General features: G+C 40.1%; 1 protein-coding gene across 1 annotated transcript in view; it reads right to left on the minus strand.

Moving 5' to 3' along the window:
* Positions 1–16,771, minus strand: part of slain2 (SLAIN motif family, member 2) — a 59,381-nt gene that overhangs the window by 28,954 nt on the left and 13,656 nt on the right. The window contains exon 2 of the mRNA XM_020512064.2: positions 8,801–8,949. Within this exon, the coding sequence (XP_020367653.2) occupies positions 8,801–8,949 (149 nt within the window). The remainder of the gene's footprint in view (positions 1–8,800; positions 8,950–16,771) is intronic.

Here is a 16,771-nt window from a genome sequence, read left to right on the forward strand (position 1 = left end):
AGTGTAAAATGAATCTCCTTCAGAACCTAAGGAAGGTAGTGAGGATAAGTTTTGTACTTTCAAAAGGGGTAAGGGATAGGAAGAATACAAGGCAACTTCTGGGATTGGGTAGAAAGCAGGTGAGATTAAATGATGAAAATGTCATGGAACAAAAATGAATGAAACGGAATAGTAATGGCTGTAGTAAAGAAACAAAACACTTGCTCACAGCATGAACGGCAGAATACTAAACAGCCTTTCCCCAAAACAAAAACAAGATTCAGATCAGCAGAAAGCAAATAAAGGGCAAACTTCAAACAATTATAATCGTCAGGAAAGAGAAGCTGAGAAAACTCAAGTCCGACATGTTCCCAGCAACTGATTGGCTTCACCCGAAGATATGGCTGAATTACGAGGCACAAACCTACAATCAGACCTTCTTTAAACACACAAAAAGCAGACGAGAGGCCAAAGTGAATATAGGACTCGTAGAGAACCAGGCTGCTGAAATAATAACGAGGAACCAGAATATGGCAGGAGAGTTGAACAAACAATTTGCATCAGTTTTCACAGTGGAAGATATTATCCAGAATTTTTATCAATCAAGGGTAAAAGGAGGAGAGAAACTTAATAAAGTAACTATCACTAGAGTGAAGTACTAACAAAACTATAAGAACACAAGAACTAGGAGCAGGAGTAGGCAATTCAAGCCCTGGAGGCCTGCTGTCATTTCATGGCTGATCTCATCTTGGCCTCATGTCTACATTCCTGTCCGCTCTGCGTAACCCTTCAACCGACAATTAATTAAAATGTCTCTATGTCCACTTAAATTTACCCAACGTCCCAGCATCCACCACACGCTGCGGTAGTGAATTCCATTGATTCACAACCCTTTGAGTAAAGTAATTTCTCATCTGTTTTAGATCTGCCACCCTTCATCCTAAAACCATGATAACTTATTCTAGATTGCTCCATGAGGAAACCTCCCTTCTACATCTACTTTGTCAATCCCCTTTAGCATCTTATATACTACAATTAGATCTCCTCTAATTCTTCTGAACTCCACAGAATATAGGCTTAAACTCCACTATCTCTCATCATAAAGCAAGCCACTCATCTCCGGAACCAATCGAGTGCAACTCCTCTGAACTGCCTCCAATACAACTACATCCTTCCAAGTAAAGGGGCCAAAATCGTACGCAATACTGGAGGTGAAGTCTCACAATGCACAAATGCCTTGCACAAAACCAGAAATTGCTGGAGAAACTCAGCTGGTCTGTCAGCATCGAAAGAAAGCAGAGTTAACATTTTGAGTCCCTTCTTCAGAACTGAAGTTAGGCAGACTATGGGATGGCAGATAGTAAGCTAAGGAGGAAGAAAAGCTGAAAATGGGGACCATGAATAGGTGAAATTGTGTTGGCTGTGCTGAAAGCAGCCACATCATGAAAGGGCCTGGGGTGTGGAGGCAGGTAAAGGACACAGAAGGTGGTGTTCAGCTCTAATATTACCGACTCAATATAGAGTATCAAAGGCTACAGACACCAAATGCTGACGAGGGTGGTATGAAGCAGCAGGCAACTAGAAGCTCATAGGCATTTTTACAGACAGAAAGTAGGCGTTCCACAAAGTGGTCACCCAGTCTGTATTTTGCCTCCTCGGTGTAGAGGAAACCACATTGTCAGCAGCAAATACAATAGTCAGATTAAGTGGTGCAGGTAAATCGCTGCTTCATCTGGAAGGCATATGTGGAGGCTTGGGTAGAAAGGAGGGAGGAGACAAACAGGAAAATATTGACCTAGTGTGAATGTATAGGAAGGTGCTATGAGGATTGGAGTGGGGAATATGTCCGGTGGCAGCACCCCTGCAGAAGGTGACATCAGAATAGATGCGATGGAGACATAGAAACTCAGATGAAATGAAATTCTTATGGGAAGCAGTGTGTGACAATGTAGAATCCAGGTGACTATGGCAGTCAGTGGAGAGCCCTAAAGTGTAGTGGGATTGCACGTCCAAAGTGAAGAGGCAGCAGCTAATGCCCACAAACTGGGAATTTTCAAACTGATGTAAAGCATTGCAAGAATTGCAGATCCAAGTGGAAAGAGACTGGGCAAGGAGAAAAAGAAAATCAAGTTAAGGTAGGAAGAAACAAGTTCCATGGGGCAAGCACAGACAGAAACAGTGAATCTGCCTGGGCAATTCTGTTCGTGGATTTTTGGAAGAAGGTAGAAGTGGGGTGTGCTGGGTTGTGAGGCGGGGGAGGACAACCCTCAGGTGAGATTATTGCTAAGTGTTGATACAGTAGCTTGACGTTTGATGGTGGGATCATAGTCTAGGGGGAAACAGGGAGGTGGTGTCACAGAGCTGGTGTTCAGCCTCTGCAACGTTGAGGTCAGTATGCCGGACAACAATAGCACCACTCATCAGTAGGCTTGATTAGTCAGCGTCGGATCTGAAAGCACAGAAAACACAGTCAGTTCAGAGGGAGAAAGATTTGAATGGGAGGGGGCAGAGAAATTGAGATGATCAATGTCAGGTCGACAGTTCTCAACAAACAAGTTGAGTGTAGTTAAAAGGCCAGAAGGAAGGGTCCAGGTGAAGGTAGAGTGTTGAAGGTGGCTGAAAGGGACCGTGGGACAGGGAAGGGACTCTTGTTCAAAGAAGCATTGGATAGGGTGAATAGCCAAGGTCCATTCCCAGGGTAGTGGAGTCCAAAACTAGAAGGCACAGGTTTCGGTGAGAGGGGAAAGATTTAAAAGGGATACAAGGGGCAACTTTTTCATGCAGAGGGTGGTGCGTGTGTGGAATGATCTGCCATAAGATTACTTTTATTCATTTGTGGGATGTGGATGTCGCTGGCTGGCCAGCATTTCTTGCCCATCCCTAGTTGCCTTTGAGAAGGTGGTGGTGGTGAGCTGCCTTCTTGAACCGTTACAGTCCACCTGCTGTAGGTTGACCCACAATGCCTTAGGGAGGGAATTCCAGGATTTTACAGTGAAAGTGAAAAAAACGGCGATATATTTCCAAGTCAGGATAGTGAGTGGCTTGGAGGGGAAAGTGAAGGTGGTGCGTTCGCATATGTCTGCTGCCCTTGTCCTTCTAGATAGAAGTGGTCATGGGTTTGGAGGGTGCTGTCTGAGGATCTTTGGTGAATTTCTGCAGTGCATCTTGTAGATAGTACACACCGCTGCAACTGAGCATTGGTGGTGGACGGAGTTGATGCTTGTGGATGTAGTGCCAATCAAGCAGGCTGCTTTGTCCTGGATGTTGTCAAGCTTCTGGAGTGTTGTCAGGGCTGCAATCATCCAGGCAAGTGGGGAGTATTCCATCACACTCCTGACTTGTGCCTTGTAGATGGTGGACAGGCTTTGAGGAGTCAGGAGATGAGTTACTCGCTGCAGTATTCCTAGCTTCTGACCTGATCTTGTAGCCAGTGTCTATGTGGTGAGTCCAGTTGAGTGTCTGGTCAATGATAACCCCCAGGATGTTGACGGTGGGGGGCGGTGGTGGAATTCAGTGATGGTAACACCATTGAATGTCAAGGGGTGGTGGTTAGATTTTCTTTTATTGGTGATGGTCATAGTCTGGCATTTGTGTGGCACGAATGTCACTTGCCACTAGTCAGCCCAAGCCTGGATATTGTCCAGATATTGTTGCATTTGAACATGGACTGCTTCAGTATCTGAAGAGTCACGAATGACTGTACAATGTTCAGCACCATCGGCGAACATCCCCACTTCTGACCTTATGATGGCGGGAAGATCATTGATGAAGAAGCTGAAGATGGTTGGGCCTAGGACACCACCGTGAGGAACTCCTGCAGGATGTCCTAGAGCTGAGATGATTGACCTCCCACAACCACAAACATCTTCCTATGCGTCAGGTATGACTCCAACCACCGGAGAGATTGCCCCCCCAATTCCCACTGATACCGGTTTTGCTTGGGATCCTCTGAGCCGCAATCGGTCGAGTGCAGCCTTGATATCAAGGGCTGTCACTGTCACCTCATCTCTGGAATTCAGCTCTTTTGTTCATGTTTGAACCAAGGCTATAATGAGGTCAGAAGCCGAGTGGCTCTGGCAGAATCCAAACGGGGCATCACTGAGCAGGTTATTGTTGAGCAGGTGCTGCTTGATAACACTGTTGATGACACCCTCCATCACTTTACTGATGATTGAGAGTAGACTGAAGGGGTGGTAATTGGCCAGGTTGGATTTGGCCTGCTTTGTGTATACAGGACATACTTGGGCAATTTTCCACATTCTTTATTCATTCATGGGATGAGGGCATCACTGGCCAGGCAGCATTTATTGCCCATCCCTAATTGCCCAGAGGGTAGTTAAGACTCAACCACATTGCTGTGGGTCTGGAATCACATGTAGGCCAGACCAGGTGAGTATGGCAAATTCCTTCCCTAAAGGACCTGAGTGAATTAGATGGGTTTTTCTGACAATTAGCAATGGATTCACGGTCATCATTAGATTCTTAATTCCAGATATTTATCGAATTCAAATTCCACCATCCGTGCCGTGGGATTCCAACATGGGTCCCCAGAATATTACCTGGGTCTTTGGATTAACAGTCCAGTAATAATACCACTAGGCCATTACCTCCCCATTGCCAGGTAGATACCAGTGTTGTAACTGTACTTGAACAGATTGGCTTGGGGAGCAACAAGTTCTGGAGCACAAGTCTTCAGTACTATTGCCGGAATGTTGTCAGAGTCCGTAGTCTTAGCAGTTTCCAGTGTCTCCAACCGTTTCTTGATCTCATGTGGAATGAATCAAATTAGCTGAAGACTGATATGTGTTTTGCTGGGGACCACTGGTGGAGGCCGAGATGGATCATCCATTTGGTACTTCTGGCTGAAGATTGCTGCGAATGCTTCAGCCTTATCTTTTGCACTGATGTGCTGGGCACTTCCATCATTGAGGATGGGGATATTTGTGGAGCCTCCTCCTCCAGTGAGTTGTTTAATTGTCTACCACCATTCACGACTGGATGTGGCAGGACTGCAGAGCTTAGATGTGATCCATTGGTTATGCTGGAGGTGGATACGATCACAATGTTTAAAAGGCATCTGGATGGGTGCATGAATAGGAAGGTTTTAGAAGGATATAGGCCAAATGCTGGCAAACGGGTCCAGATTTTAATTAGGATATCTGGTCAGCATGGACAAGTTGGACCGAAGAGTGTGCTTCCATGCCGTATAGCTCTCTGACACTGACTCTAAATGGACACAGAGGTGAAAGTGATGGAAGACACATTGGAAATTCATTGAGGTCAGGCACAGAAAAATAAAGCTGACTCCTCAACTTTCAGTGTACACTGCAAGGTTAGAAGAGATAGTTACACTCGATACGAGGTGGGTTTAGGAGAAAGGATGAAGACACAGGGAGGGACAGGGTGGAAGTTTCCAGAGTGGCATGACAGTTTGCAGCTTGGGTTTCTTCATGCCCGAGACATAGAGAAGTAGTTTCTGTTAGAACATTGAACCAGCTAGACTGGAACTGGATGGGGGTAGCTCTGAGATAGTACAAGGCGGTGCTGATGGAGATAGAGAGATTGAGAGTGTGCACATGGCAGTGAACGGCACTGAATACGGATCTCAAAGATGCAGTGAGAACCAAAGTCTGGAGATTGTTGCATGCCATAGAGATACCCGCGATTCTGGGTGGATTCAACATGAAGTTTGACAGCATCTATGGAGAGAAAGCAGAGTTAATACCCTTCAGAGCTGACAGCCTTCCTCCACATCCTTTATCCACATTCAAACCCCAGGCCCTGTCACAAGATAGGCTGCTTCAGCACAGCCAACTCATTTTCACCTACTCATGGTCCCAATTAGCAGCTTTTCTTCCTCCCTGGTTTGCCATTATCCATCCCTTTGTTATACTGGCAGCTTTCCAACCCTCTAGGACTTGTCCAGAAAATAAGGATTCTTGGAAGATAACTGCCACTGCATCCACTATCTTCAGCTACATCCCATCAGGTTAGGCAAACTCTCAAATCTTGCACTCCTTTACTTTCCCTTCCATTTTTTCTCAAGTGATAATTGCATTTTGTTCCCCCTCCATGATTGTTTAGAATTTTGGAATGGTCACTGAATTTTTTAAAATAGTGGTGGATAGCACCTTTCTAGGCAGGAGAAGTGGGGGTTATGTGGTAGATGGGAATGTAGAAATCGAAACACAAACAGCAGTCATGATTTTACTGAATGCTGGAACAAATGCAAAGGGTCAAATGATCTACTCCTACGCCTATTTCATATGTTACAAATTATACAGAAGTGTGTAGTGGTGCTCCCAAGGGTCAGCACTGGGGCCACTGCTATTTATGTATCAGTAGATATAATAGATTCAAAACTAAATAAACACAATGATTGGAATAGAATTTCAAATTTTCAGATGACTCAAAGTTTTGAAATGTAAAGGATAGTAGGATTCCTGGAGGACATAAACAGAATAGCAAAATGGGCAGAAACGTATTAGATAAAATATAGAAAAGTTTTATACCAAGTCATTTTAATGCAAAAAATGTGGAATGGCAGTATGAATTAGAGTATAATTTTAATTGGTGCTGGATCAGATATTGGGAATTAAGTACACAAGTCTTAGATGTTGACAAGTTGAGAAAATTATTCTAGGTCATATAGGAGCTCTAGCTGCACAAAGATAGGGATGAGTTCAAAAGCAAGGAAGTTGAGCTAAATCTTTATGGAAGACTGATTAACGTACTTGGATTATTACAGCCAGTTCTGCACACAGATTGGTGGGAAAACTACTCCAGTGTCACAGTGAAAACTATACAGAGGGAGATGAGGGAACCCAGGTTGTTTTCTGTACAGTCAGGGGTTAAAAGAGAGATTTTAAAGGAGTTCAAAATCCTGGAGGTGTCTTGATACAGTAGAAAGGATAAACCATTTTTGGTAGCAGAAGGGACAGTAACAAGAGTGACAAAATCAATGATTGGCAAAAGACCTCAATACGAGAAGGGGAAATAAAATAGAAGAGAGATGGTATCTGAAAGCATTGTCTCAAAGGATAGTGGAAGCAGACTGCATAATAATTTTAAAAAGAGAATTGAATAGGGCTGCATCTGCTGACACCCCAACAGGTTCACATTGTGCATGCGGAACTTCTGCGCATGCACACTTTGAAACACTCTGCCAATAAATAAAAAACATGGCAGCCCCTAAAAAGTACAACAAATATGAGCAAACAGGACAGAATGATATAATTGACAGTGCTGGTAGGGGTACTGCGCAGTTGCGTTTTGCACGAGTACTGACAGCTTTTTTTGGGAGGTGTCAGCAGATTTTCTCATTGCATAAATACTTGAAATGAATCATTTCCTGCACTATGGAACTATTTGGACAGTCAAACAACAGTCATTGGAATGATGGGCCTCCTTTGTACTGCAACTTGCTTATTGCAGTCTCTGAGTTAAACTTCATTTTAAGGCCAATAACAGGCATCAGATTCAATGCTGGATTTGAAAAATATTGCAGAAGGCAGTGTAGATGTGTTTCTACCAACATGAGAATGTTCTTTGCATTTCCATGAGGTTATAATCTGTGCTACACAATCAAGAGAACAAAAATTCAACTACTTTTAAAATTAAACCAACATTCCCACAGCTCTCAATATACTGGTTACAACAAATAGGTAAACCACCTTAGGTAACACAAACATGAGCACAAGGACTTTTTTGGTTTAATTATGCCTTGAAGGCATAAACTGCAAATATTAGTGAGAAAAATGAGGATCCTAGTTATCACCTTTCTGAAATAATTAGTCATTAAATCTTCAATACATAAAAAAGCCCCACCCAATAACCTAGATTACTTTTTGGGCTTGAAGACAATGCATACCCATTGCCTTGTAACTAGTATAGTCAAATCCATTTTCTCATATTGATAGTGACCAAAATACAGAATTGTGCAACTTACCAAGACATTAACACAGTTTCTAGAAACAGAAATGAGTTAGTTCATTTTGAAGATGCAGTACGTAACTACCTCAGGCACCATGGTATTGTTTATTGACTAAAATTTCTTTTCCTCAGATGAGATCCAGTAATCACAGAAAAATAGTCATGTGAAGTTATTTTGGACCACAGCTTAATGCAAAGTCAGAATACCATTACCTAAAACAGGCTGATTGCACTGATCATCAGAAATAGACATGAAGATCGTATCTTGCAACATATCTGGCACATTTCCCAAAGTATACATGTTCTGTTGCTCAATTGGTTCAGCAATGAAGTCAAAGTTATTTAAGATAATGGCTTTGTGTATAGGTCTGTCAATTATTTTTCAAAAGAAGCATTTGTTGAAAACTTCTGCCTGTTTACTAGTGCCAACTTAAATACTACGTCTTGAAATTCTGCTTTCCTTGCGAGTGTGGCTTTAAGTTTAACAGTGCGGTAATGATGATGATGATTGATATTGTTGATTTCCTCTAATTAGGCTTCTGGGAGAATTCAAATACCCCATAACTCCACAGGAATACAAAAAATACTGTTACTACATGACTGATCACCTAATAAAGGCAACCATAAAGAATTAAAAATGCATCCTTAAATAGCAAAAAAATAGCCACAGAAAAATGTTTTGACTACTGTACTGTAACACAACGTTTTCAAGTTTGGAAATATTAGGCAATGTACATTTTTACCCGCACATGAAAGCAATCAAATACTTGAAAAGGTGAAAAACAATAAGTTCCAATTTGAATAAAAAGATCTGAACACATTATCAGGAATTATTTCTGACATCAAATTTAAATTTTCACTAAAGCAGTGAAGGTATCTGATTAGTTACCTGCCAATGTTTGGTCAAGCCTATGTATCAATGACTTTTTTGCTGTTTCCATTTCTGAATTTGGATGATCCAGCACTTGCCTGCACCACTGCAATGGACTAAAAGCTTTTTGAACAGGGGTTGGCAACCTCTTTGGTGATGTGTATAGCCTATAGTTGAAAAGAAAAAATATTTGCTGGATTAGTTAGATGGCTGGCAATCTTTCTTCACCACAATATATTATCAGGTCCATTGGTTTTATTATCTTTCCCATCACTTTCCCTCATATGTTTTAAAAACAACTTTGCTGGATAAATCAATAAACCTTACTACTAACTGCTGTTGTTTTTTAAGTTACTGGGCTTATCGAATACTTTTCTCATCTTTCAACACACAAATTGACTGCTACGTTTTGCTACATTACAATAGTAAGTATTTGAAATAGCCTGTGAAGTGTTTTGGCTTGTCCTGATCTTTTTACAAAAAAGAACACTATATTCTTTCTTCATTATGGACAGATTTAAAGTGGCATAAATGCAGCTAATGTAATTCTCCAACCTGTTTTCCCCTCCTCAAAAGTAATAAGAATGGTTCCCCTATACAGCAAGTTAAAACTTGTAAAACAGAAAATAAAAACTCTACCAGATTTGAAGCCTAAACTAAAAAAAGTGAAATTACGTCAATATGCATGTTTCCACACTATCCTTCAGAACGAAGTGAAAGTGAAACATCCTTACAAAATATCACTGCTTTCTCAATTCTACATGGTCTTGTCCAGCAATCCATACTTAACTGCTTTGAAAAACAATTTTGGAGTAATGAATAAAATCACAATATCAAGGCCATCAGTAATTAAAATAAAAATCAGCAGAACTAGAACCAAGCAAGGGAAACTTTACTAACGTGTTCAGGAGTATGCACATTTGCGGAGACAAGAGACAGATGACAACACTGAACAAGCTACTTCCATACTGACAAAAGTAGTAGTAATATAATAAAAAGATATCCAAAAAGATTTTTTTTTAAAAGTGCAAAACTACATCAACCACATTCTCAGAGAGGAGCATCAGATTAGCATAAAAGAAGGACAATGATCTTCTCAAATTTCTAGTGGATATTTGTGTATAAAGGACACCCTAGTGCAGATTGGAAAAGGCCTGAAACATCCATCATATAAAAAAAAACTCATTGGCATGTTATGATGTGGATGTGCCAGTGTTGGACTGGGGAAGACAAGGTCAAAAATCACACGACAACAGGCTATTTTTGGAAACAGGCTTTCAGAGTCTCGCTACTTCTTCGGGTGAGAGAGATGGTATCAGACACAATTTATAAGCAAAATATCAAAGGATCATAGAACTGATGTGAATGTATTAACAAACCTAAGGTGGCTTTTAAATCTTTATTCAGTTAGAAAGGAGATGCAAGTTTCGATTGATTAATATGCAAATCCCAGAATTTCTTTCAAGTCACTGCCCCGAGATAACTAAGGGTTTTATCAGTATACCAAACGTGACATCAGGTCAGACAATGCATTTTAGGTGTGAAGCCTGGTTTAGAATCTGTCTATGTTTCAACTGGGAGCCAGACTGGTTTTATTTCCAAAGTAGGAATTTATAAAATGCCACACTGTCTACAAATTGTGCGCTTTTCAAACAAAATAAAATGTATTACAAATCTGCAAATGCAAATTCACCCCATAGATTTATATGTGGGTCTGTACAGGAGTGAGGGGGGGGTGGGGGGTGGGGAGAAGAGGGCGAGAGAGAGAGAGAGAGAGAGAGAGAGAGACAGAGACAGAGAGAGTGAGAGAGAGAGTGAGAGAGAGAGACAGACATACACTTTACTGCAAGTACAACATTACAGCAACTGTTGCAGATCTCAAAACATTGGGTTTCAGGATTAACAATAGTCTAAAATTGTAGGGGTTAAACCTATAGGCCACCTTCATGGGAGACACTTGCAAAAGATCTGTGGAGGATGAACCACATTCTTGACAAATTAAAAATTTCAAAACCATTTGCCAACATTTAGGCAGATCTCACTCATTTAAAATACTTGAAAATATCAAGAACATCAATGTCTGAAGAAAAATAGGTTTTTGAACACAGTATACAGGTAACTTTAAAGGTCAGTTTGTCCAAGCTGGTAGGGCTTTGGACTCTGGATCAGAAGATTCTCAATTTAAGCATATAATCTGAGCTGATGACCCCATAATTTTCAAAGCAGAGTGGTGATTTTTTTTCATGACCTCAACATTCCTTCCCCTATCAAAAATCAACTGGTCACTTATTTCAGAATACTTGCATTCTATAGAGAATAATAAACTGAACATGATGTGAGGGAATGCTATGTAAAACATTCACAAAAGAATTAATCCATGGCCCCATGCACTATATGCTTTATATAAACAATGAGTCAGTTGTAGTTATGAAATCATTACTGCAATATGAAGCAGAGAGGAAGAACAAAAGTTTGTTCCTCCTAGAAAGAACATTTGTGAAAGACTTGTATAAACCCATCACATTTTCAATACTAAATGACATTAGAACACCAGATGGTGAGAATAGAATATAGGACCCAAGTATGAAACACTTACAAACTATTACTTGCGGAGGCATACATTCTTATAACCACAGTTTCAGCTGGTTTCTTTATGCCAATAGGATATTTTCTAAACATATTCAGATATGTCCGTACAGAGCTCTGGAAAAAGTGAGATTTGAACCTGAACCTCCTGGTTCAGGAGGTAGGGACACCACCACTGAGCCTCAAAAGCCCAAAAGGTGGATTTGGAAACATGACCATTGAATTCACTTAAACATTCAATGGATTTCCAGCAAACATGGTAATTACTTGGCAAAGCCAGTTTATAAAAAAGATTCTCTTGCTGATGCATATGCTATGCACTGCGCAGTTTAATAATTCTAGTAAACCTACCATCAAGGCATCTTTTGCTTAAAATCATCTACTGTGCAACAGTATTGTAGCCTGAAAATGTATAAACAAGCATAGGCATATTAATAGAAAGGGGAAATAATTGTTATTAATTATAATGGCACAAAGTAATTTGGGTAATTGTAAAACATAAAACTATAATGTTAATTTAGCGTGAGAAACTAAATCAACTTGGGAGAGAGACTAACAGAATTTCATGATGTAACTTTTAAATGACAGACACAGTTCAAAGCAGTGCTCCTGAGGTAGATAGGAAATAGGTTGGCTTACTGTAGAATTCCCTTCAAATGCGAATATGATCTCAGGATAATAACACAAAGAAATCTTACAATTTATGAGTAATGATTAATTTTTCTCCTAGATATAAATCTGGTAGCAAGGTGGGTGATATTATTTTTTGATTAATCTTGGTTAACAAAACCAAACTCAACTCATTGAATATTAGTGCAGTCAACTCAAGGCAACTTAATCAGATTAATATTCAGATGATGTACCTCATCAGAAGAGGTGCACTTGCAGAAATAAAACAGAATAACAGTAAAATCAAAGTCTGTATTATTCTAATCTTGAAAGTGTCAAATCAAGGCACTTGTATGAAATTATTCCTGAGTTTGGCAAGTAGGAGAGCAATTTCTGGAAGGGTTGAAAGAACAACATGTTAATGCATTTCAACCAAGGTTTGGCCTATACTATGTGCTTTTTTATGCTGATGGAAGTCAGGATATATTGAGTAAACACGTACATTATTAGAACCATATCAACTGCACAGAAAAGTCACATGCCAAGTTAGGATATATACACATTTACTTAATGGTATTTACTTTTAACCATTGTTAAATATTTCAGTTAGATATTGAAGTTGTGCATGCAAAGAAATTGCTCAATTGGTTCCATGCTATTTTCTCTAAATGGTAAATTTAAATAATTCAAAGGCAGATAAAATTAACAATTCAAAAAGCATTTGAAATATGAGAAACTCCTCACCAAGATGAAATTTTGTTCTTTAGTATTATATATCAGAAGTCACGTATTTTAAACTGTTGAATAACCCAAGCATTGTTTCCATAAAATCCTAAATCCAACTGCACAAGATGGGTACCCCGTAAGGAGTTTCTCTCAAAAGTAAATTATGTGAAACCATTGAAAGATATGGAATTAGCTTGATTAAAATCTTGCATGGATTTCTAGGAGACAATCAGATCAAGAAATTCCAAAATTTACCACATTTTTTAAGATTGTACTTCCTAGAGTGTCACATTCAAGGGCAAGACCAACACTTACATTGCACATAAGGAGAGCGCTGCTTGGATGGCAAGTGGACTGAGATTGGTACGGGTGTTCATAAATTCACAAGATACAGGAGTGGAATTAGGCCATTTGGCCCATTGAAGTCTGCTCTGCCATTCGATCATGGCTGATTTGCTCCTCATCCCCATTTTCGTTCCTTCTCCCCATAACCCTTCAATCCATTACCAATGAAAAATCTGTCTAATTCCTCCTTAAATTTACTCACCGTCCCAGCGTCCACCGCACTCTGGGGCAGCAACCCGTTGGGAGAAGTAGTTTCTCCTCAACTGTTTTAAATTTGCTACCCGTTATCCTAAGACTATGACCCCTCATCCTAGAATGCCCCACAAGTGGAAGCATCTGCTCCACATCTATTTCATCTATAACTTTTATCATTCTTTTCTTAAAAAAAAAAAACCTTTTATCATCTTGAATATCTTAAGTTGATCTCCCCGCTTTCTTCTGAATTCCAGAGGGTATAGGCCTAAACTATTCAATCTTTCTTCATATGACAAATCCCTCATCTCTGGGATTAATCTAGTGTGAACCTCCTTTGAACTGCTGCTAATGCCACTACATCCTTCTTCAAGGAAGGGAACCAAATCTGTGCTTTATACTCTAGGTACGGTCTCAGCAATGCCTTATATACTTGCAACAATACTTTCTTATCGCTATCTTTTATTATTTTAGCTCTAAAAACCAACATTTCATTCACTTTCTTTATATCTGTTGTGCCTACATGCTAGCTTTGTAACTCATGAACGAGGACACCCACATCTCTCTGCACTGGAGCACCCCGAAGTCTCTCCACATTCAGATAATAGTTACCTTCCCATTTTTCTGATCAAAATGCATGACCTCATACTTATCCATCTGCCACATTTTGCCCACTCTCCTAACCTATCTATATCTATTTGTAAGGTTCTTATGTCCTCATTGTGATTTACCTACCGTCCTAGCTATTCATGTGTCATCTGCAAATTTGGCTATAGAGCCTTCTATCCCTGCATCCAAGTTGTTAATGTAGATTGTAAATAACTGGCATCCAAGAACCGAACCCTGTGCACCTCATTAGTTACTTCTTGTCATTCAAAAAAGCTCATTTATCCCAACAATCTGACTTCTGTCCATCAGCTAGTCATCTATCCAAGCTAATAAATTACCCCTAACCCCATATGATTGAACCTTGGGAATCAGCTTTTTGTGTGGCACCTTATCAAACGTCTACCGGAAGTCCAGATATGTTACATCTAGAGGATCCCCACTATCCACTTTGCTTGTTACATCTTCGAAGAACTCTAGCAAATTAGTCAAACATGATTTGCCCTTCATAAAACCATGCTGACAAGGATGGACAGCATTTTCACTTTCCAAATGTCCTGATATTGCTTCTTTGATAATCGATTCTAAAACTTGGTCAACAACAGACATTAAACTAACTGGTCTGTAATTTCCCACATATTGTCTCTATCCCTTTTTGAATAAAGGCATTACATTAGCATTTTTCCAATCCACCAAAACCTTTCCTGTGTCCAGGAAATTTTGGAATATTTTAACCAATGGATACACTATCTCCACTGCCACTTCCTTTAATACCTTAAGATGTAGGTCATCAGACCCGGGCGACTTGTCTGCCTTCAATCCTAATAGGTTGTTGAGTACCTTTTCCCTATCAACGTTGATTGTTCTACGTTCTACCGTTTCTATTGACTTGTCCGTTCCAATAGGAATGGTACTATTGTCCTCCACCGTGGAAAACCGAGGCAAAGTATTGATTTAAGCATCTCTGCCATTTCAGTGTTCCCCACTACTAAGTGGCCAGTTTCATCTGCCAAGGGACCAACATTCACCTTAGTGACTCTCCCTCCTTTTATATCCCTATAGAAGCTTACTTATACAAGTCAAGAAGGATTCATCCATTAATGTGATTCATGGTTAACTGCCAGATTTTAACTTGTAAACCAAGAAGCTTGACTATGGTTGGTCAGAACATTACACTGAGGCATTGAGCCTATTACATAAATGAGTAATGCAGCATCTGAATTACAGTGCAGGAGACACACAGGTCCTTAAACCAAAAACAAAACAGCAGATTGTATTAAATAGTATGTCTCTCCAACTGTTTGCAACAAGCAAGATACTTAACGGACCAGAACTGTCTATACTTGGGAAATTTCAAAACAGAGTCTTAACATTAGAGGGAATTCTGCAATTGCCCACCTCATGCTGGATAATCCTTAATGAGTGAGAAATTACACTGTCAACCAATTTAGGATTCAAGTAACAACAATATAATGCAGATGCTGGGCATCTAAAATAAAAACAAATGCTGGAGAAATTCAGTGGACAACTGTGAAGAAGAGTCATATCGAACTCATAACATTAACTCATTTTTTCTCCGCAGATGCTGTCATATTGGCTGAGTTTTCTCAAACATTTTGTTTTTTCTACTAATTTAGGATTGTCAGTGGACTCACAGTAATCCACTTGTGTATACTGGAAGTTACATATATGAAGTTTCATCCTTTGCAGACAGAAAGACCATACAGATACAATGCACCTGTTTCAAATTAACAAACCAGCTGACAGATATTCATCTGTTCATTTCTCAGGGCATGAACCACAGTGGGCATAGGTTAACTGCACAATGAACAAATTGCAAACAGCATTTCTTTTCACAGTGCCTGCTACTACGATTGCACTGCGCAGCCAAAATTTACCACACTGTTCACCAGCTGCATGCAACAATAAAATGTCCAAGACTGTAGCTGGTTTATAATACTTAAAGCTAACCTGTTCCTCTTAAAAGAAGCTGCATTGCAGCTGGAACAGATTTTTGCAATATGCATTCATAAGGTATGAATGTTGTTGGCAAGGCCAGCATTTATTGTATATATCGAATTGCCATCAAGAAATGGGGGCAATTCAACCACTGCAGTCCATGTAGTATAAGCACATCAAGAGTGCTGTTCAGCAGTACCAGGAGTTGGAGCCAGTAATGGTGAAAGAATGGTAATATAGTTTCAACTCCAGATAGAGATTTGGAAGCAAATTTGCAGGGTTACGCGGCTTCCTTCCACCTGTTGCCTTAATCCGAGGAATTGCGGTCACAAGTCTGGACGGTGCTGTCAAAGAAACCTTGGTAAATTTTTCTAAGTTCTGATGAAGAATCACTAGACATGAAAAGTTAACTCTGCTTTCTTCCCAAGATGCTGCCAGACCTGATTTGCCAGCAATTTCTGTTTTTGTTTCAGATCTCCAACATCCGCAGTTCTTTGTTTCATTCTGTAGTATATCTTGCTTTGTATGCAGGTGGTGGGGAGGGTGAATACCTAAGGTGGTAGATGGAGTGCCAATCAAGCAGATTGCTCTCTCTTGGATGGTGTCGAGTTTAAATGTTGTTGGAAGGTCCACGCATGGGGAATATTCCATTACATCTCTGGCTTTGCTTTTGTAGATGGTGGAAAGCTCCTTTTCCTCAATGTATTAGTTGAAAAATCTGCTAATGATTCTCTACTACAATCTACCAAAAGCCTATGTTCACTGCTCAGAACATGCTTCTTGATTCCTACAATTTGACGTGCTACAAGATTATTCGCATTGGCTACCTCGTAAATACAGCTGTAACCACTGCTCACCATTTATGGTTAATGCTGATATAGAGCATATAAAAATATCAGGGATAAGACTGGCTCCCCAAATCAAATCATCACTTGCTGTATCAGGCAAAAACTCAGAAGAAACCTA

Source organism: Rhincodon typus, chromosome 1 (assembly GCF_021869965.1).
Source record: "Rhincodon typus isolate 14 chromosome 1, sRhiTyp1.1, whole genome shotgun sequence".
NCBI lineage: Eukaryota > Metazoa > Chordata > Chondrichthyes > Orectolobiformes > Rhincodontidae > Rhincodon > Rhincodon typus.